This window comes from Penaeus japonicus, unplaced genomic scaffold (assembly GCF_977035675.1).
Source record: "Penaeus japonicus unplaced genomic scaffold, GWHDUDI00000001_assembly GWHDUDI00000032, whole genome shotgun sequence".
Classification (NCBI taxonomy): Eukaryota; Metazoa; Arthropoda; class Malacostraca; order Decapoda; family Penaeidae; genus Penaeus; species Penaeus japonicus.
The window spans coordinates 537,283-559,782 of NW_028234434.1; the positions used below are offsets into that span (position 1 = coordinate 537,283).

The 22,500-nt window shown below is 44.4% G+C and overlaps 1 protein-coding gene and 1 long non-coding RNA gene across 3 annotated transcripts in view; one reads left to right on the plus strand and one right to left on the minus strand.

Moving 5' to 3' along the window:
- The window catches only part of LOC147467899 (uncharacterized), a 181,472-nt gene that overhangs the window by 137,418 nt on the left and 21,554 nt on the right, over nt 1-22,500 (plus strand). The window lies entirely within an intron of this gene.
- Nucleotides 5,704-6,157, minus strand: LOC147467915 (histone H2A-like). Its single transcript, XM_086556251.1, has one exon. It carries the CDS (start codon nt 6,116-6,118, stop codon nt 5,747-5,749), a length of 372 nt encoding a protein of 123 aa, XP_086412377.1. The 5' UTR covers nt 6,119-6,157; the 3' UTR covers nt 5,704-5,746.

Consider the following 22,500-nt stretch of genomic DNA (forward strand, 5'->3'; position numbering starts at 1 on the left):
TTTAGATGTGCATCTGTGTCTGTCGATTTTTTTCTGTTTTGTTGTGTGGCTGAGAATGTGGAAGTATGGATGTATGCATGCATCCATGTATGTATGTATTGTTATTTTCATAGGTGTTCTTATGTCTGTTGTTGGTCCAAGTGTCTTTGTTTGTCTCTGTAATTCTCGCTTTGTACACGCGTATGTGGATGCAGAAGCGGATGTGGATGCTTGTCTGTGGTTTGGTGGGTGATTGAATTTATGAATATATGTATTGTAGAGTTCATTGGTGTGTCGTGTTTATTCATATATATGTATGTATGTATGTATGTATATATATATATATATATATATATATATATATATATATATATATATATATATATATATATATATATATATATACATACATACATATAATATATATACATACATACATATATATATATATATATATATATATATAAATATATATATAAATATATATATATATATATATATATATATATATATATATATATATAAATATACATATCGGTGGTTTTGTGTCTGCCGTTGCTCCCTATTTGGTGTCATTGTTCTCTAATGCTCTCGCTGTGTATTTAGAGGGTGTGGCTATGGATATTTTTTTATTTCCTGTATGTTAATTCATGTGTTATATCATTTGTGAGGTTGCTGTTCCCCATTTCCCCTCTATTTCCAAATCTTGTGTGTTTTCTTTTTCTCTTGCAGTCATACCGGGCTATAGAGGAACAGTCAGAATCTATAAGAGTGAACACAGTACTGGTGCAAAAATTAGAAAAAAGTGTAAATTGTGCGGTGCGATTGAAAAAAAAAAGAAAGAAAATTACAGTCAGAATCTATAAGAGTGAACACAGTACTGGTGCGAAAATTCGAAAAAAGTGTAAATTGTGCGGTGCGATTGAATAAACAAAAAAGAAAGAAAATTACAGTCAGAATCTATAAGAGTGAACACAGTACTGGTGCGAAAATTCGAAAAAAGTATCAATTGTGCGGTGCGATTGAAATTAAAAAAAAAAAAAAAAAAAAATTACTGTTTGTGCGTTGTGAACTCTGAACTGATAATCCATCTTAGTAACATAAAGCAATTCCGATCTTCAAGCAATTTCAACTCGGCAATGGCAGGGCCTCTGTTCGATAGGTGAGTACACATCCATTTTACTGTATTTATTTTATTGTTGAGAGAAAGTGAATTTACAGCAAGTATGGTATGTATTTCATTCGCCATTCTCCTGTGTCGTTTGTCAACCCGTTCGATATTTTCTTGTGTCTGTATGTATGTATTTTCCGCAATGCATTTCTCCCTTCCTTCCTCTTATTACTCTTTATTCTTTTCTCCTCTTCTTCTTCTGCCTCCTCCTCCTCCTCCTCCTCCTCTTTTCTTCCCTTCTCTTCTATTTTCCTCTATGTATTTCTCCTTCTTATTCTCTTCTCTTCTCTTCTTTTCTATTGTATTTTTCTTTAGGCATTTCTCACTTTCTTATTATCATCGCATCATATCATATCATATCATATTATATCAAATCGTATCGTATCATATCATATCATATCATATCATATCATATCATATCATATCATATCATATCGTCTCGTCTCGTCTCGTCTCGTCTCGTCTCGTCTCGTCTCGTCTCGTCTCGTCTCGTCTCGTCTCGTCTCGTCTCCTCCCCTCCCCTCCCCTCCCTCCTTCCCTATCTCCCTTCCTTCCTTCCTTCCTTCGTTCCTCCCTTCCACCCTCCCTCCCTTCCTCCATCTATCCATCCCTCCTTTCTGCCCTCATTACTTATTTCCGTCTTTCCTTCCACCCTCCCTCCCTTCCATCCCTTCCCCCCTTCCGCATGCAGTAATGTCTCCGCTAGATATCTTGCCTCCCTTTCTACACCCTATTGAACTCCCCGCTCCTTATTTCACTTTATAATTAACGGTTTTTTTTTCATCTCTGTATGTCCCTTCCTCGCTTTAGTAATTCGTTTCATATTGATATTATACTTATTTATTTTATTTACCTATCACAACAAAATTAACTACAAGCATTATATCTTTTTCATATTTACTGTTCTATATAACGTGATATGGTTGCATATATAAATATTATGATATTGAAACACATGCACGCGCGCGAGTACACACACACACACACACACACACACACACACACACACACACACACACACACACACACACACACACACACACACACACACACACACACACACACACACACACAATTAACTTGGCTTGCTCTCTGTGTGTTGTAATCTCCAGGGCTCTCAGAGAGCTTTTCAACAAATACTCAACGCTTTTTCGTGGCGTACAAGAGGGCGTACAGATTGCTTTGTGTTTAGTTCGTATACAGAGTTTGCTTAGTTATGTTGACTGTTCATATTCCTTTACTTTTACTCGTCCTTTCTTTTCATTCTCATCCTCATCCTTATCCTCACCATCACTATCACTCTTGTTCTCATCATTTTTCTGTTCTTCCTCTCTCTCTCTCTCTCTCTCTCTCTCTCTCTCTCTCTCTCTCTCTCTCTCTCTCTCTCTCTCTCTCTCTCTTCTTCTTCTTCTTCTTTCCATCTCTCTTCTTCTTTCCTTCTCTCTCTCTCTCTCTTTCTTTCTCCTTCTTCTTCTTTCCCTCTATCTCAAATTCGCATTGAGTTTCTCTCTCTCTCGCTTTGACTCTCTCTCTCTCCTTCTTTCCATCTCTCTTCTTCTTTCCTTCTCTCTCTCTCTCTTTCTCTCTCCTTCTTCTTCTTTCCCTCTCTCTCTATTTCGTGTCTTGTCTTCTTTGTTTGTTGTTCTTTCGTTTTATTTTGTTTCTCTTACAGTTTCTCTTTCTGCTATCACTTGTCCGGTTTACTATTGTTTCTTCTTTTTGTGGTTTCGCGTTTTACTTCATTTACTTTTTTTTTTTTCTGTTTATCCCCCCCGCCCTTTTTTCATACTGCTATGTTTGTTCTTTTCGTCTCTTCAGATTTATTTATTTATACTATTTATTTTCTTGATTTTATGTTATGCTCTCTCTCTCTCTATTCTTCTTTCCCTTTCTCTCTATCTCTCTCTTTTTATGTTTTGTTTCGCTTTGATTCTCTCTCTTTCTTTCTTTCTTTCTTTCTTTCTTTCTTTCTTTCTTTCTTTCTTTCTTTCTTTCTTTCTCTCTCTCCTTCTTTTCCTCTCTCTCTCTGCCTCCCTCTTTTTATGCTTTGTTTCGCTTTGACTCTCTCTCTCTCTTTATGCTTTGTTTCGCTCTGACTCTCTCTCTTCTTCTTCTTTCCCTCTTCTTCTTCTTCTTTCTCTCTCTCTTTTTATGCTTTGTTTCGCTCTGATTCTCTCTCTCTCTCTCTCTCTCTCCTTCTTTTCCTCTCTCTGCCTCTCTTTTTATGCTTTGTTTCGCTCTGACTCTCTTCTTCTTATTATTATTATTTCCCTCTCTCCTTCTTCTTCTTCTTCTTCTTTCCCTCTCTCTTTATCTCTCTTATTTTTCTTCTTTCCCTCTCTCTCTCTATTTCGCTATAATTATCTCTCTCTCTCCTTCTTCTTTCCCTCTCTCTATTTCGCATTGATTCTCTCTTTCTCTCTCTCTCTCTCTCTTCTTCTTCTTCTTCTTCTTCTTTCCCTCTCTCTCTTTAGCATTGATTCTCTCTCTCACTCTCCATTTCGCATTGATTTTCTCTCTTTATGTTTTCTTTCGCTTTGATTATCTCGCTCTCTCCTTCTTTCTCTCTTCTTCTTCTTCTTCTTCTTCTCCTTTCCCTGTCTCTCTATTTCGCATTGATTCTCTCTCTCACTCTCCATTTCGCATTGATTCTCTCTCTCTCTCTCTCTCTTTTATGTTTTCTTTCGCTTTGATTCTCTCTCTCTCCTTCTTTCTCTCTTCTTCTCTCTTCTTCTTTCCCTCTCTCTCTATTTCGCATTGATTCTCTCTCTCTCTCTCCTTCTTCTTTCCCTCTCTCTATATTTCGCATTGATTCTCTCTCTCTCTCTCTCCTTCTTCTTCTTTCCCCCTCTCTCTATCTCTCTTCTTCTTTCCCTCTCTCTCTCTCTTCTTTTCTTCTTCTTTCCCTTTCTCTCTATCTTTCTCTTTTTATGTTTTGTTTCACTTTGATTCTCTCTCTCTTTCTTCTTCTTCTTCTTCCTCTTCTTCCTCTTTCCCTCTCCTTCTTCTTCTTCCTCTTTCCCTCTCCTTCTTCTTCTTCTCCTTCTTTCCCTCTCTCTTTTTATGTTTTGTTTCGCTTTGATTCTCTCTCTCTCTCTCTCTTTCTCTTTTTATGTTTTCTTTCGCTTTGATTCTCTATCTCTCCTTCTTTCCCTCTATCTCAAATTCGCTTTGATTCTCTCTCTCTCTCTCTCCTTCTTTCCATCTGCCTCTTCTTCTTCTTCTTTCCCCCTCTCTTTCTCTCTCTTCTTCTTTCCCTCTCTCTCTCTCTCTTTATGTTTTCTTTCGCTTTGATTCTCTCTCTCTCTCTCTCTTCTTCTTCTTCTTCTTCATTCCTTCTCTCTCTATTTCGCATTGAGTCTCTCTCTTCTTCTTCTTTCCCCCTCTCTCTATCTCTCTTCTTCTTTCCCTCTCTCTCTCTCTCTTTACGTTTTCTTTAGCTTTGATTCTCTCTCTCTCTCTTTCTTTCCCCCTCTCTCTCTCTTCTTCTTTCCGTCTCTCTCTCTCTCTTTATGTTTTCTTTCGCTTTGATTCTCTCTCTCTCTCTCATCTTCTTCTTCTTCTTCATTCCTTCTCTCTCTATTTCGCATTGATTCTCTCTCTTCTTCTTCTTTCCCCCTCTCTCTATCTCTCTTCTTCTTTCCCTCTCTCTCTCTCTCTTTACGTTTTCTTTAGCTTTGATTCTCTCTCTCTCTCCTTCTTCTTTCCCCCTCTCTCTATGTCTCTTCTTCTTTCCGTCTCTCTCTCTCTCTTTATGTTTTCTTTCGCTTTGATTCTCTCTCTCTCTCTCTTCTTCTTCTTCATTCCTTCTCTCTCTATTTCGCATTGATTCTCTCTCTTCTTCTTCTTTCCCCCTCTCTCTTCTTCTTTCCCTCTCTCTCTCTCTCTTTACGTTTTCTTTAGCTTTGATTCTCTCTCTCTCTCCTTCTTCTTTCCCCCTCTCTCTTTTTCTCTTCTTCTCTCTCTCTCTCTTTATGTTTTCTTTCGCTTTGATTCTCTCTCTCTCTCTCTCTCTTCTTCTTCTTCATTCCTTCTCTCTCTATTTCGCATTGATTCTCTCTCTTCTTCTTCTTCTTTCCCCCTCTCTCTATCTCTCTTCTTCTTTCCCTCTCTCTTTATGTTTTCTTCCGCTTTGATTCTCTCTCTCTCTTTTAAGTTTTCTTTCGCTTTGATTCTCTCTCTCTCTCCTTCTTCTTTCCCTCTCTCTATTTCACATTGATTCTCTCTCTTCTTCTTTCCCTCTCTCTCTATTCCGCATTGATTCTCTCTCTCTCTTATGTTTTCTTTCGCTTTGATTCTCTCTCTCTCTCTCTCTTTCTCACTCTTTATGAACATTGATTTAGGAATTTTAATTTAGATTTTGGGTGTGGGGGCATCGGTGAGTTGTTTTGTAGGTTGTTGAGAAGTTGAGTATGATGGCAATGTTATTGAAGAATATGACATTGATATTGCAATCTATGCATTTGGGCTTGGGGTTTGAGTAGGTAGTTTATTAGTTTGGGATTGATAAGTTGAGTAGTCAATTACATCTCTAGGGAGATTTTGTGGCTCCGAAAGGAGCCGATGTTGTTGAAAAGAGGCAACCGAGAGAAAGATTTATTTCTTCTCAGTCTTCTTGGGGAGGAGCACAGCCTGGATGTTAGGCAGGACACCACCCTGGGCAATGGTCACACCAGAGAGGAGCTTGTTCAGTTCCTCGTCGTTACGGATGGCCAGCTGCAAGTGACGGGGGATGATACGGGTCTTCTTGTTGTCACGGGCGGCGTTACCTGCCAGCTCGAGAACTTCAGCAGCCAGGTATTCCATGACGGCAGCCAGGTACACAGGGGCACCTGCTCCGACACGTTCAGCGTAATTTCCCTTACGCAGAAGGCGGTGAATCCTACCTACAGGAAACTGAAGGCCGGCCCTGCTCGAGCGGGACTTTGACTTGCCCTTGACCTTTCCACCCTTACCACGACCTGACATGATGTTTGCTTTATAGGTATCTCAAAAACCTTGCAATTGGGAATTAGGAATTAGGAATTAGGAAGTAAAGAGAGAAGAGAGGCCTTAGAGTAAGGAGGGGAAGAAAAGCTGAGGCGCTATGCCTGTAAAAGGAAATAAGTAGGAGGTAAAAGTAGGGGGGCGAAACCCCTTGCTTGGTGGTTTGGTAGTTAAGGTCGCATCAGCAGGTGTGGGGGGTGGCTGGGGGTGGGGGGGTCGTAGTCGTGGCTGGCGGGTCCGGCACTTCAGCTTCGCGGCAGGTGTAGTCAGCATCATATATATACATATGTACATATGCATGTACATAAATAATAAATAAGCTAAAAGACTAGCTAATATCTATGTGATTTTTTTTTTTTTTTTTTTTTTTTTTTTTTTTTTTTTTTTTTTTTTTTCGCCTACTATTGTCCGGTTCGTGGGGGGAATCCCCGCGAACCGGACCTTCCGCAGGTGAGACCCTCGCCTGCCGCCCCGCAGGTCCTGGGACCTGCGGGGCGGTTCAGTGGGTCGCTTTTTTTTTTTTTTTTTTTTTTTTTTTTTTTTTTTTTTTTTTTTTTCAACATAATATCTAAAAAGCTATAAATAATTCGATAACGATAACAACCTTGCGCAAAATAACGGAACATATAAATAGGAAATAATGTAATAATAAAAATGCGAAAATAAACACAAGTTGTGGCGGAGTGAGGGTGAGGAGGTGGGCGGCGAGAATGAATGGGAATGAATGGGAGGCGGGCGAGGGTGGCGAGGAGGGGGGTGGGGGGAGAGGGAGCGAGGAGGGGGGGAGGTGAGGGAGCGAGGAGGGGGGGAGGTGAGGGAGCGAGGAGGGGGGGAGGTGAGGGAGCGAGGAGGGGGGGAGGTGAGGGAGCGAGGAGGGGGGGAAGGCGAGGTGGGGGCGGGGGGGTGAGGTGAGGTGAGGTGGGTGACGAAGTGCACAACTGACGAAACGAAACATAAATAAATACATATAGAACACAACAGAAACATATAACACATAGACATATAAACACGAACATATAGACATTTTTTTTTTTTTTTTTTTTTTTTTTTTTTTTTTTTTTTTGTCGCCTGCTATTGTCCGGTTCGTGGGGGGAATCCCCGCGAGGCGGACCTTCCGCAGGTGAGACCCTCGCCTGCCGCCCCGCAGGTCCTGGGACCTGCGGGCCGGTTCAGTGGGTCGCTCTTTTCTTTTTTCTTTTTGTTTGTTTTTTTAGTGGTTTGAAAAGGGGGGTAAGGTCATGCCCTTTTTGTAATAACATAAGTGAACAAAGGTAAGAACAAATTATAAGCGAGAACGAAACTAAACGAAGAAAAATGGTGAGCGAGAACAAATAATAAACGAAAAACAAATAGTAAACGGCGTAAGCAAACAAGTGCGAGGCGAGGGATGGCGGAGAGAATGAATGGGCGAATGAATGAACGGATGAATGGAAGGCGTGGGAGCGAGGCGGTCGTGGCGAGGAGGAGGAGGGAGGAGCGAGGGTGAGGAGGAGGGAGGAGGGAGGAGGAGGGAGGAGGGGGAGCGAGCGAGGGAGAGGAGGCGGTGGCGTGGAGTGGCGCGCGAGTGGCTAGGCTGGTGAGGGAAACATAACGTGAAATATGAGCATGAATAAACATTAAATAATGGTTTGGTGTCACTCGGTGCCGTGGATGTCTTTGGTGAGTGGATGGATGGTGAAAAAACATATGAATATGAAGAGAGATGGACGTAAATGGTGAAAGTAGAGCGAGGGTGAGGAGGGAGGAGGAGGAGGAGTGGTGAGTGAGCAGCGGCTGTGGTGGCGAGGGTGGGGGGAGGGGGGGAGGGGGGAGAGGTGAGGTGAGGCCAGGCGGTGATTGATGGTTTGTGGGAACGAGGTGGTGTGTATGGTGCTGGATGGTGAGTGAGGCGTGAATGAAGGGAGTATGGTTGTGGGTGAGGAATGTGGGTGCGAAGTGAACATAGATGCATATATGTGAATGAAAGAACAGAACAAAATAACAAATAACGAGAACATTAACATACTCTATGCCGACCGCCATCTTGGTCGAGCATAGGTTTCGGTTTGCAGCCCAGGGTATGGTGTTGGTTATAGTGCTGGGCGGGAGACATCCCCCGACCGGCGCACGCGCGTGCATCACGTCGTGCGCCGACCTGGGGCCTCTCCCGCCCTTCGGGCTGTCGGTACATGAGGCGGACACGCTGTTGTGGTCGCGTGAACGTTACATTTTGAAATTGGGCGAAGGATAGGTGGTGGGGGCGTTCTCTCGCCTTCGCTCACTCGAGGTGGGCGGGGCGCGAGTCGCGTGTTTCCACCTTACATAGAAAACGTAAAGATTTAGAATGTTTCGTTCTAATCTGCTGCGTTGTCAGATATTTTCGTTATCTCGCGGGCGAAACATCCTCTGATCCGCGCTCACCCGCGCGTGGGCGGGTGGGCGCGGGTCCGAGGCCTTTCCCCGCGAATGCAGCTTACATTGGTTGTCTTCACGTAGCATTTTACAAGTAATAATAACGAATAAAGTAACGGAAAAGAAACATGAACGAAAATAAACGGAATGATGAAATAAACAGAACATTGCCGAGGGGGGAGCGTTCACCGGCCGGCGCTCGCTCTCGCGGGTCAGTGTGCTCCCTCCTCGGGACATCAACGGCGGTTATAAATCGGGTCAGGGGAATCTCCAAGGGCGAGCGGTAGTGTCCTGGGCCACCACGAGTGGTTGGTCTGTGTAGCCAAGTGTTTTTGGAATATGTCGTCGTAGTTTGTGTTTTCTAAGTGTTGTATGCGATCCCAGGCTCGCTTGCTGCGTGTGTGTATGCGTGTGTTAAGTGGCTCGATGTTATATGCTTCGTGGAGTGATTGTGCGGATATTCTGTACTGTGCTCTGTTTCGGTTTGATGTGTTGTTTATCCAGTATAGTGCTCTGTTCTGTATAGATTGCATCTTGGTTTTTTGGAATGTGGAGATTGCAATCAGTGGAATGGGCGTGTACTCGAGTATGGGTCTTACGATTGTTTTGTAGAGTCTGAGCTTTGTGTGGGGTGAGCAGGCATAAAACCTCCTCAGGCGTGTGAGAGTGGTGCGTGCTTGTTTCGTGCGGTGTTGTGCGTGCGTGAAAATGCCGTTTCTTTTGAAGTGTAAGCCTAACATGTTACCTGCTTGTGCGTATGGTATGTTTGTTCCGTTTAGTGTGATGAGTGGTGCGGTGCGTTGTGCGGCTGGTATGATGGTGAATTTGTTCGTGTTTGTTTGTATTTTCCATTTGTTTTCGTAAGTGTTGATAGTGTTGATGGCTGTTTGTGTGGCTGCTTTCATTATGTTTTTGGACTTGGAGGGGTGAGAGATGATTTGTGTGATGTCGTCTGCGTAGGCAATGTAGTTACTGAAGGGTGCTGGGTGTGGCATATCGGCGGTGTACAGGATATAGAGGGTTGGCGAGAGAACGCTCCCTTGTGGCACTCCACTTCTAAGGTGGATAGGGGGGCCGAGGTATGAACCAAGGCGGATGTTGGCAGTCCTGTGGTCCAGGAAGTTGCATAAGAGGCGTGTGAAGTGTTGAGGAAGTTGTAGTCGTGTTATTTTGTACTTGAGACCGTCATGCCAGACCTTATCAAAGGCCTTGGTGACGTCTCGTAGTATGATGTTGGTCTGGTGCTTGTTAGCGAGACTGAGCGCTATCTCCTCGTAAGCGAGAGCGATAGCGCTGTCAGTCCCCCTGTGAGGGCGAAAGCCGTGTTGCCTACTGTTGTGTAGATTGTTGTTTTCAAGGTGAGCTTTAAGTCTGTATGAAAGAATCCTCTCAAACATCTTCCCGGGAGTTTCAAGCAAGGAAATAGGCCTGAAACTCGTGACCTCGTGAGGTGGCTTCCCTGGCTTGGGTATTAATACAAGTGAAGCTTGTTTAAACCTGTCAGGGAAATATCCTGTTGCCAAGCATGCATTGAAGATCTGGCGTAGTCTACTGAACATATTAGGAGGTAAGTGTTGCATGAGAAGTTTGTTTATGTTACTAGCTCCTGGTGTAGTGTTTTTGGAGCGTATGTGAGCGTATCTCATGTCTTCTGGTGTGATAGGGTGAGAGAGAGGGTTGTCGGGTGTGAGATTGTCGAGTGTGACTGTTCGTGATGGGAGAATTAGGTGTTGCAGGTGTTGTAGTGTATTTGTGACCTCGGTCTCTGTGTCGGGGTCGAATGTTGCGTTCTCAGCAGGGGAGATTTGGAAGTTCTGTTGCCAGAACTCCCGGTGGACAGCCTCCATCCCCTCTGCTGTGTCTATCTTCTGTCTATTTGTGTTGTAGATGAATGTTGCAGTCTGTCTGTTCGATCCCATAAGTTTTCTGAATCTACTCCAGAAATCTTTGGGATCTTTCATGTTGTTGCATAGTTCTCGCGTGAGTGATTCCCAGTGTTGTTTATTCATGTAATTTGTTTCGTTGGTGAGTTGTATTTGAATTTCTCTGTATCGTGCGCGTAAGATAGTGTTCCATCCCTGTGTTTCAGCAAGATCACGAAGATGTCTGTAGAGTATTTTCAGTGTTTTCAGGCGATGTGTTTCTCGGTAGTGTACGAGTGTTTTGAATGTTGTTTTGGGAATGTTCGCCGCGCGGGCAGTGTTTATGTCTGTGTACCACTGGTTGAGGTGGTCGTCTATGCTGTGAGTGAGGGTCCCCTCGAGATCGGGAGTGCGTGTGTGTATAAGTGCTTGTTTGTACCCTTCCCAGTTTGCGTGTTTTAAATTCTCTCGGGGAGGTGTAGGAACCATGATTGGATTTGTGGATAGTGTTAGGATCACGGGGAGGTGATCGCTGGATGTGGCATCGCCTGTTACTATGTGGTGATTTAGGTTTGCATGTGTGTTAGCGAAAACTAAGTCTGGAGTAGTGGCTGTGTTGTGTCGAATGAGTGTGGGTGAGTGAGGACCGAGGTGGATGAGTCTGCCGTCGGAGATGAGTGAGGCGAGGCCTCGTCCGACGGCATTGGTGTCTCTGTATCCGAAAAGTCTGTGGTGTGCGTTGAAATCTCCCATGATGTATGTTGGTTTTCTGTATCGCAGGAGCTGAAAGATATCTGGTTCGGAAAGATAGGGTCTTCGAGGAGGAATGTAGGTGGTGGCGAGGATGATAGGACCGTGAGGGGTGTCTATTTCTACTGCCATAAGTTCAGAGGAAAAGTTGTCAAGAAGTTTGTGTTTGATGTTTTGCTTTACAGCAATTGCTACGCCGTCATCTCTTCCGTCTGTTTTGTTTGATGTGTATGTGTTATAGGTGAAGATGCGAAGGGAATGAGGGTGCCTGAGAGAATGAGCGTTAATGAGGATGACGTCAGGGTCGAGTTGTCTGTAATGGTTTGTGAGTTCGTTTCTTCTGTTTAGTGTCCAGGTGAGTACGTTGTGATGAATGATTGTAAGTCTTGAGTGTAGTGAGGTGTAAGTGGAGTGTGATGCAGCCATAGTGTTAGGATGAGTTGGATGATTGATACCAGCCGTTGGGTAGCTGTTCGAGTTTATGTTGTTTTAATCTTTCGATCATGTCAGGGTGTAGGTGTATGTTTCCTGCGTGTACATGTTCTTTGATTTTCTGTTCGTGTATGTAGTTTTTATATGTTGGGTTTGTGTAGATCCACTTTATGGTGCCCCGTGTGATTTCGTGTGCGATTTGTTGTTTGTTTAGGTGTTTGTAGCGTCCTGGCTCCGCTGCGAACAGACGGATGCCGTATGTGTGTGGTTGGAGATCGTAACCATCCCGGTGGAGCTGGGCTGGGTCATCGATCTCCGAGTCTGTAGGAGCGTGTGTTTGTTTACGTGTGGCGAGTGTTGTTTTCGGCTTCACTGACAGCGTTTGTTGTTGTTGTTTTGGTGGAGCGTCAGCTTGCGTGATTGTTTGTTTTTGGGTGTTGGGTCGTGAGGGTGACTGAGTAGGTGTGTGAGTGGGCGTGTTTTGAGGTGTTGGAGTGGGTGTTGGGCGTAGTGTTGGGCGTGGTGCGATTGTGGGTTTTCTTTGTGGTGTTGTGAAGAGTTCTGTCTCTGGCTCGTCCTGAAGGCTGAGACATGGTTGTGGTGGTATTGTGCGTGGTTGAGTGCATGGTGGTGAGGCAGTGGATGTGGTGATGGTGGTTTCTGCGGTGGTGTTAGGTGAGTGTGGTGGAAGCACCTTGAAAATCCCCCATGACTCCCCGTTACCCAGGTCAAGTTGCGGCAGGTTGTTATCTTTAAATACTTTTTTTACATGGTGGCGAAAACCGAGGCCCGGCTCCATGATGTTCTGGAGGTGGGCGTGGATGATAGCAGTCATGACACCTACAGACAGGTTGTCAGGTAGTTTTAGGATGATGCTTGGTTCTTTTTTCTCCTTCTCCTTCTCCTCCTTTATCTCCTTCATTAGTGGTTTTAACCAAGCATTCTGGGTGGCAGCAATAGTTTGTTTGGCCGTTTGTTCTGCCACTTTTTTTATCGGGATTTCTATTTTCTCCTCCTCCTTCTTATTCACCTCTTCTCTGGTCTTTTTCATTGCCTCTTTCCTCATGAGGCAGGAGTTCGCAAAGGTGCGGTGTCCTTCCCCACAATTCAGGCATCTTTTGGTCTCTGACTTACACTCTCTGTAAGTGTGGTTATTAGCTCCACATTCGGAGCACAGACGAAGCCTCGTTTCTTTATCTGGGCACTTAGTCTTGTAGTGTCCATACTTATAACAGTGCATGCATTGCACTATGTTCGTGAACCTCTCAGGTTCAATTTGTCTGGGGCTAATGTAGATATTAAAGAGGTACAGCCCTTTCTCTTGTACCTGTGCTGCCGTCTTATGGTCCGAGAATTGAATCTTCATCATGTATCTATTCTTCATGATGAAGATGTGCTCAGCTTTAATGTTGGGAAGAGTTCTCTCCAACTCCTCCTGAATGGCATTGGGGGTTTCCTTCACTAGCTCTCTGTCGAGCTGTTTAAAGACCAGGGTTAATTTGGCCTTTAACTCTGGAGGCATGACAGCCTCGAAACCCTTCGTTTTCATGAGATTTGCCGAGTGTTCTGTAAAGAGCCTTTCGGCGTTGCTCTCATCTTGACTGATGATAACATAGTGGTCCTGGGCGGTGATGACTCGGAGAGTCCTCACCTCGGCATCGAATAGTGCCTGCAACAGGGCTTCCCTCCTAGCAGGAGAGGGGCGCCCGTTGGCTGGACGAACCTTTATCCTCATGGCGACATGAGGATAGAGGCCAGGGTGGTAATTATGACCTACTCCACTGTTGCAAGGGGGTGCCAGGAATTGCAAACTCGTCCTTTCCAAAGGGGAAGTGCGAGTGTTCCTGTCGGATCAGTGGGGACCCTTTGCAGGGGCCTAACCCTATCCCTACTCACTATAGACGTGCAGGTTTATGGAGACCTGCGATTCCCTATTTCCTATTCCTGCAACCCGACCCACTCTGAGGAAGTGCCGGCGGAGTACTCCGGTACCTCGAGAGTCTTGGGGCTTTGTACGTGGTACCGCTCCCTGGTCCCAAACTGCTACAAGGGGACTGGGGCTGCAGCCCTCCCCCAGGCGAATACCAGACCCCACAGGGGGAATCTCGTAGGCCCAGGGAGAGTACAGGAAGTAATAGGAAATGCAGAGGGAGTAAAAGAGATCAAAAGAGAGCGTGATTACTGGACTCTGAATAAGGGTGATTATCGCCGAAGCTACACCGGTATTCAGGGTCTGTCTATCAAGCAATGATCTGGCAATCAATCACACAAGGGGCAATTTGATAGATCAGTCTGGTCAAGGTCGCGGCTAACCACGGTGGCTTGACGGAACCGTCTATCAACTCGCTGGTCAATTGCAATCAACGTTAGCAGGGCTGACGAGGCGTGCAGTAGCTTGATCACTCAATGGCTGGGAGATAGATACCTTGCAGTTAACAATATACCAAGTATAAATACTGAGCAGATTGGAAAAGCAAGGAAAACTATCTGGCAGGATTGGGTGATGGCTAACTTTGACCATGCCATGAATTGCAATCGAGAGCATCCCTATTTATAGGCGCCCACCGTTGAAACTTTCCGATGGCGTTAGATGGCAACGGTGGCACGCCCTTTGAGCCACTAGCCGCGGCTCACTCACCTGAGGCTGGCGCCCGTGTCGGCCAATATAAGGAAATTTCAGGTCAAAATCCTTATCAGTGATCTGATCTTGGAGAGATCTTGGAGATCCCCTGGAGGAGGAGGAGATCTTGATCTGAGAGAGAGATCATGAGGAAAGGGGCTTGAGAGAGACCTTGACCTCCTGAGACAACAGCCGACCTGAGCCCCCGCGAGCTCGCGGAGTCAGGTCACGCCAAGTGGGTGACGACCTTGCCCACCTGTACTCACATGGTCACCTGTGAGACCACAACAACAACATCATAAAGGTTCTATGAACCACGAGATGAATTGACACCCTCACGTGCTTCATGCACAGGTCGTGTATCGCCATTCGATACTCAGTGCTTCTGCACTCGGTCGTGCAACCGCCCATTGCGATTGCTCCAATTGCAGCAAACCCACACACACAACAAACACATATTCTGTCCCCCAGGGAGGCCTGCATCACCCCTGCCATCGCCCTAGGGCATTGCACTTGGCAGACGGCGGTGTATTCGCTAAACTGGGCGGTGTAGCAAGCCAACCCTCGCCTAGGCAGGTTTGTTGGGACTGCTCCACCCCAAGGGACACTCCTGTAAGCTCGGCTGGTGTGTGAGACGCCTCCCCCACCGAGCCCAAAGGACAGGCAGGAAGGGAACTTGGCCACCTGGCCACCGAGTTAGGGAACGGCTAGGAATAGGTCCCCGAAAGGGGCGTTCCAGGACCACCCACAGCAACCTCCCTACGACTTCCCAGTACATCAAGAGTACAAGGGTTGGGGGAGCTGTAATTGCTTCGGGCAGGAGAGTCCTGGGCTAGGCAGGATTTTTTGATTTCACATGTTTTATGTATTTGTATTCAATTAAAAACAATGTCCAAAGTCAAATTAACCATCCCTGGGGGTCCAACCCCCAGGAAAAGAGAGCAGCTGCAGCAACTACTCTTTGAAGCAGAAATCCGACTCCTACGAATCATTCCCACCAACGACGGCTACATTGCAATCCTGCAAGATAACGAACAAACAGAAAAGATTTTCTCTGGTACAAACAAAACTGCATTAAACAATATAGGCATTAATCCTGTCCTCCCCCTGGAAATGAGAGCCAAATTGACTCTCGTCTTCAAGAGGCTGGACAGGCAGGTAGTCACAGAGGATCCGGAAACAATTAAAAATGAAATCAAGGCAGCCATGCCTCACACCAACGTAGACGACGTCTACATAATGAAAGAAAAGTATATAATAAAAGTACGGTTCACTGACCACCAAACGACAAAAGAAATAAAAGAAAAGGGAATATATCTATTCAAATTATTCATCGCACCCTGGCAAATAGAGTACGAGCGCTTTACGCAAATAAAACAGTGCATGAACTGCTATGGTTATGGGCACAACAAGGGAAACTGCCCCTCAGGCAGAATAACCATCTGTTCAGAATGCGCCTCCAGCACACATAACTACAGAAACTGCAAAAGCACTCACAAGAAGTGCATAAACTGTGGGGGGGACCACAGGACCATGGCCAACACATGTCCTAATAGAAAAGCAGAAATAAAAAAGATTCAGGACGAAAATGCAGTCCAACTAAAAGAAAAAGAAAAAGAAACAAAACCGATAAAAGAAGCTGCACAAAAAGCAGCACAAGCAACAATTAAAGCAACACAGAATGCCTGGCAACCACTAATTAAGGAAGTAAAACAAGTCCAGCAGGACATAAAAAAACACGAAAAAAACGAGCCGACCATCCACCTCGCCCTCCCAGACAATCTATCAAAAGAAATACTAATCGTATTAATAAATGCTCACGTACAAAACATAATCGACCCCAGCAAAGGGTTCAGACACCATGCAAAAACAGCCCTGGCACGAAACAACCTTCCCCAACTCGATCTGGGAGAAGCAGACTCCTGGGGAATCCTGAAGGTCATTCCCCCTCCCTTAAGTTCCCACCCAAACCCACCCCCCTCCCAGCCCCCCACCCACACCTCAACCCCTGATAACCCAGAACAAACCCCTGATGACACACAGGTCGAGACCTTCAAAACCCCACCACGACAGGTGGAGCCTTCAGTAAGGCCGAAACACACCATACAAACACAGGCGACACAAACCTGCAAACTTAAAACACACCCACCTAAACACACCAGCGAGAGCTGCCGCAGCCGATCAACCTCACGGAGTCGGCCGAAAGAAAAAGAAAAGAAAAAACAAAGCTCAGACTCAGAACAACACCAAGCTCAACAGGCCACAAACAATAAACCCTCTAAATCCAAAACCAGCCCAAACAGGCTCATGGACGGCACAGTTACCGATGCCTCATATTACGGCATTCGTTTCTATGCCGCCGATCCGCTAGTCTACGAGTGTTGTGACGCCTCCCTCCTCGGGAAAGAAATCGCCCGCGGCAACATCAAGTGGGTTTACACGAACGCAGCCGAGTCCGATCTCGTCACAGCACAACGTCTGCATAAATACCTCCTTGCTGGAGAACTCGACATCACAAACACACACATGACAAGATACAAAAACATTAATGACTTACGCAATGGGTTCCACCCCGCAGACAATTCCTCACAAAACAAACCATGAACCCACACCAAACTACAATACAACGCCTCACAGTCCTGCAACACAACGTGCTGCAATGGACCTTCGATCGCCGCAATGAGCTCTGCAATATGTACAGGAAGTACGACCCCCACATCATACTCATTAACAGCCACGGACTCGACAACGCAAACAGAATCAAAATACATACATACACAACATATCAAACGAACCACACAGGTGAACGAAGCGATGGTGTTGCTCTCGCCATCAAATCGAACCTAAAACATAAAATTCATGACAACTTCACATCAGAGCTCATTGCGGTGGAAATCGATACTCCACATGGTCCCATCATCATTGCCACTATCTACTTACCACCACGCAGACCATACATACCTGACCAGGACATATTCCAGCTCCTCAGACACAGGAAACCCACATATATACTCGGGGACTGGAACGCACAACACCATACATTCGGCTACAATTACACTAACGCCGTGGGGCGAGGGCTCGTCTCCCGCATCCTCGACGGCACACTACAACACATCGGTCCAGACTTTCCAACACGAATAAACAACCGGTCAGCAACTACACCAGACATCGTACTCACAAGCAGACATGCACACCTGAACATACACCTCCAGCAAGGAGAGATCACCACCAGCGATCATCTCCCCATCATAGCCACCATCTCGACCAACCCAATCATGATCCCATCTCATCCTAAAGAAAGACTAAAAAATGCAGACTGGGACTCCTTCAAAGAATCCCTCTCACAAACTCAAAATCATGAATTACAAGGGCGACCAACAACTGAAATAGATTCATACCTGGAAACATGGTATGATGACATCACCACAGCCAGACAAGCCCACATTCCAAAAACAACATACAGAACAATACCACAACATAAACAAAATGACACCCTTCGCTCACTCATAACACAATATCATAATGTCCATCAACTTGCACAAACACGAGGATGGGACCAAGAACTACGAAACCGATACAGACATATTCAAACACAACTACAAGACGCAAACAGAGAACTCCACACAAGCACATGGACATCACTTATAGACGAACTCTGCCAGAACCACACAGACCCAAAGATATTCTGGAAGTCATACAAAAAACTAATGGGTACAGACAGACAAAGATGCACATACTTATATAATGAACAAAACAACAAAATCGACTCTATACAAGACATGGAAACACTTCACAGACGATTCTGGCAGAGAAACTTCCAAATCACAGACACAGAAAACGAAAACTTTGACGAGGACACTGAGCACGAAGTAAACATGGCACTTCAACAATCACAACATCTGCTACAACCCACACAAACAATTGACCTAACCGCACTAAACAGTACAGATATTTTCACCACACCAATAACACCGAGGGAAGTTGCAGAGATAATCAAACAAACAAAAAACACGGCACCTGGGCCAAGCAAAATAAACAAAACAATCCTTCAAAACCTTCCTCCAAACATGATACAAAAACTCTGTCAAATCTTCAATGCTTCCTTGGCCACAGGACACTTTCCATCTCTTTTCAAACACGCCTGCCTCACACTGATTCCCAAACCAAACAAATCAGTCCACTATGTCAACAACTACCGACCGATCTCCTTGCTCGAGGTCCCGGGGAAATTACTCGAACGCATCATAACACGAAGACTAAACATGCACCTAGAAACAAACAACATCCACAACCCCCGTCAATACGGATTCAGACCAAACAGAGGAACTGAGAGTGCTATCGCCCTCGCCTACGAGGAGATAGCCCTCAGCCTCGCAAACAAAAAACAAACAAACATCATTCTCCGGGACGTCAGCAAGGCCTTCGACAAGGTGTGGCATAGTGGACTGAAACACAAACTCATTAACCTACAACTTCCACCAAACTTCACACGCCTTCTCTGCAACTTCCTCGACAACAGAACTGCTAACATTCGCCTCGAACACTACCACGGGCCCCCCATCCCCCTGAGGAGTGGGGTCCCCCAGGGTAGTGTCCTCGCACCAACACTCTACATACTATACACCGCAGATCTTCCACTCCCAACACCATACAGCAACTACATATCCTACGCAGACGACATAACACAAATCATAACACACCCAAGCAAATCTAAAAACATCATGAAAATATCCACAGAACGCGCCATCAATCACGTAAACACATACGAGAGGAAGTGGAAGATCCAAACAAACACACAAAAGTTCACAAACATACCCATCGCACGACTAAACCCGCCCAACATACAAATAAACAATGCAGACATACCGAACGCAAACAACGGTAAACTACTCGGCCTCTCCCTCACCAGATGGGGTGTATCCACACACGCAAAACAACGCATCAAACAAGCAAACATCACACTCGCCAAACTACACAGATTCACGCAATGCACAACACGAACGAAACTACAACTCTACAAAACAGTACTCCGGCCCATCCTCGAGTACACCCCAGTGCCACTCCACACAATATCCAAAACACAACAAATAAACATGCAAGCGGTCCAGAACAAAGCTTTGCGCTGGGCCGCAAACATAAGATACCCACACATAACACCCACCCGAGAGCTGCACGAAAGATTCAACATCGAGCCACTGAACACCCGAATAGACGCTCGTGCACGCAAGACATGGGAGAGGCTACAACAGACAGACGACCCACTATACACAAACATCATAGAAACACACAACAACACAGACTCTGAACACCGTTGGTGGCCACGAAGCCTCAAAGCTATAAATGAGCAACCACCTCGTCCACTGTATGTCCGAGAACGACGACACGATAATTAAGAACTGCTCATTCCCTCTGTGTTCCTGTGTTCAACGGGCGTGCTCTCGTGTCAACAACCATGTCTGAGTGTTCATACTTCTCATGTACATCACCGTGTCACGTTCCATGCTCCCCACATGACTATATGCGTGTACATATGTAGGTGTTCATACTCTATGTGTTAACGTGTTATGATGTTCCTATCGTGTTCACACTTGCTGTGAACACCACCTTGTTCTAGTGTCCATGTTCTACGTTCGAGAAAAAAAAAAAAAAAAAAAAAAAAAAAACTTTCAAAGTGTGTATATATGTGCGTTCTCGCGTTATTCTTGTTCAAGTCTGATGTTCATTCTCGTCCTTAAAAAAAAAAAAAAAAAAAAAAAAAAAAAAAAAAAAAAAAAAAAAAAAGATGGACTCACCCAACTCGCTCTTCTCAACGAGAGGTAGAGTCTCTTATGCCGTAGGGGTCACCCCGACCTGCCATGCATCATAGCATGCATGACAGATCGGGAGGAAACCAGGTATAAAAAAAAAAAAAAAAAAAAAAAAAAAAAAAAAAAAAAAAAAAAAAAAAAAAAAAAAAAAACATCCGTATCAATATATGTGTATATATATGCGTTCTCGCGTTCTCGTGTTCTTGTTCATGTCTGATGTAAATTCTCGTCCTTGGAAAAAAAAAAAAAAAAAAAAAAAAAAAAAAAAAAAAAAAAAAAAAAAAAAATGGACTCACCCAACTCGCTCTTCTCAACGAGAGGTAGAGTCTCTTATGCCGTAGGGGTCACCCCGACCTGCCATGCATCACAGCATGCATGACAGATCGGGAGGAAACCAGGTATAAGAGAGAAAATAAAAAAAAATAAAAAAAAAAAAAAAAAAAAGAAAAAAATATATGTGCGTTCTCATGTTCTTGTTCATGTCTGATGTTCATTCTCGTCCCTGACAAAAAAAAAAAAAAAAAAAAAAAAAAAAAAAAAAAAAAAAAAAAAAAAAAAAAAAAAATCGCATGCCTCATATGTCATGCACCATGCTCTCTCTAATGCTCTCAAAAAAAAAAAAAAAAAAAAAAAAAAAAAAAAAAAAAAAAAAATATACATAAGTACGTACACATGTGTATAATGCACATGAGTGCATGAATATGTATGTATACAGCAGTCCAGGTTCTAGTCTGACCGTGAGTGCGTCGCTTCCGTGACCATACCCATAATCGTCCGCAAATCACGCCCACGATTATGTCTATGTCCACGGCCACGCGCGTGCACACGCCCAGATAACACCTAGAGACAGCACCCGCCGATTTTAATTAAACTATGTACAAATACATAACCACAACAACCTTTATATTAATATAAAGGCAAATGTCCTACATTTCAATGTAGCTATTTATAAAACAAGCAAGAAAGCACAGCATGCAAACAGAGCAAGCAAAAGCGGACGCCTCCTCCAAATAAACACTAAGGCCACGAAGGGGCTTCTGACCTCCACCCAAACCACCGATGCGCTGCTTGGAAGCCACAAGAACAACCGAAACAAGCACGGGGTATCGCCCCCCGACTTTCGATCTCCAACTTATCTTCCACTTCCAAACTAACCTTCTTCTCAGCCATCCTACGCCTCTCCCCCCCTTTAGCTAGCAGTCAGTTTTCAGAATCCTTATCAGTGTTTACTGAAGGTATAACCACCGTGATGCCACCCAAAACTTCCGGAAAGGCTGCCAAGAAGGCCGGTAAGGCCCAAAAGTCTATCACCAAGGGTGATAAGAAGAAGAAGCGCAGGAGGAAGGAGAGCTACAGCATCTACATCTACAAGGTGTTGAAGCAGGTCCACCCCGACACCGGTATCTCCTCCAAGGCCATGTCCATCATGAACTCGTTCGTGAACGACATCTTTGAGCGCATTGCAGCTGAGGCTTCCCGCCTTGCACACTACAACAAGCGTTCCACCATCACCAGCCGGGAGATCCAGACCGCCGTCAGGCTGTTGCTGCCCGGAGAACTGGCCAAGCACGCTGTGAGTGAGGGCACCAAGGCTGTCACCAAGTACACCTCCTCCAAGTAAATTAGAAGGTTGCACGGTTTACCTGCCTCCTCTACCAACATCGGCTCCTTTAGGAGCCACAAATTGAAATAAAGCAGATAGAAGGACATGGGCGTTGTTATCTTGGTTTTGTTTACTTTGCACCGCGGCGCGTGGTTTGGGTCAGCTGTTTGTTTGTTTATTTAGGCGGGGGGGGTTTATCAAAACTCTTATCAAGGGCTTGTATCGTGTTACTTGCATTGCGCATTGCATAGAAAATGACAGACATATTGATCTGGCATAAATGAGCTATATTCCAGGTATGTGTAATATATTCCATATCCGTTACTTTTTCTTATTTTTTTCTGAAAGTCGTTGACAAATTGCTCTTACGAATTTGGCACAATTTAGCTATGAGTGGCTTTAGTTGAGAAAAGGCAAATCCATACATACATATACGTAGAAACAGAGGGAGAGTAACACAAACACCTGTGAAAAGAAAGAAAAGAAAGAGAGAGAAACCTAAACACAAACAGCTGTGCAATATTACCTGATACACACATATCTAGATCAGTCAGTCATAGGTATGCGTTCACGCTATTTCATCACACAGTCAGAATTAAAAGTTACACACTAAAATATCACTAATAGCAATGCTTGACCACACATATATCACAGCCATGGTTTGAAATGATGAATTTCACAGCTTGCAAATATAGATATTTATACTTGTACATCATAATAGTAATTCGCAATATACATAGATAAATATCTAGATATAGATATAGATATAGATATATATCTATCTATATATATATATATATTATATATATATATATATGTATATTTATAGGGGTGTATGTATATAAGGACATGTACATGCATTTACATAAATAATACATATGTGTGTATGTATATATATA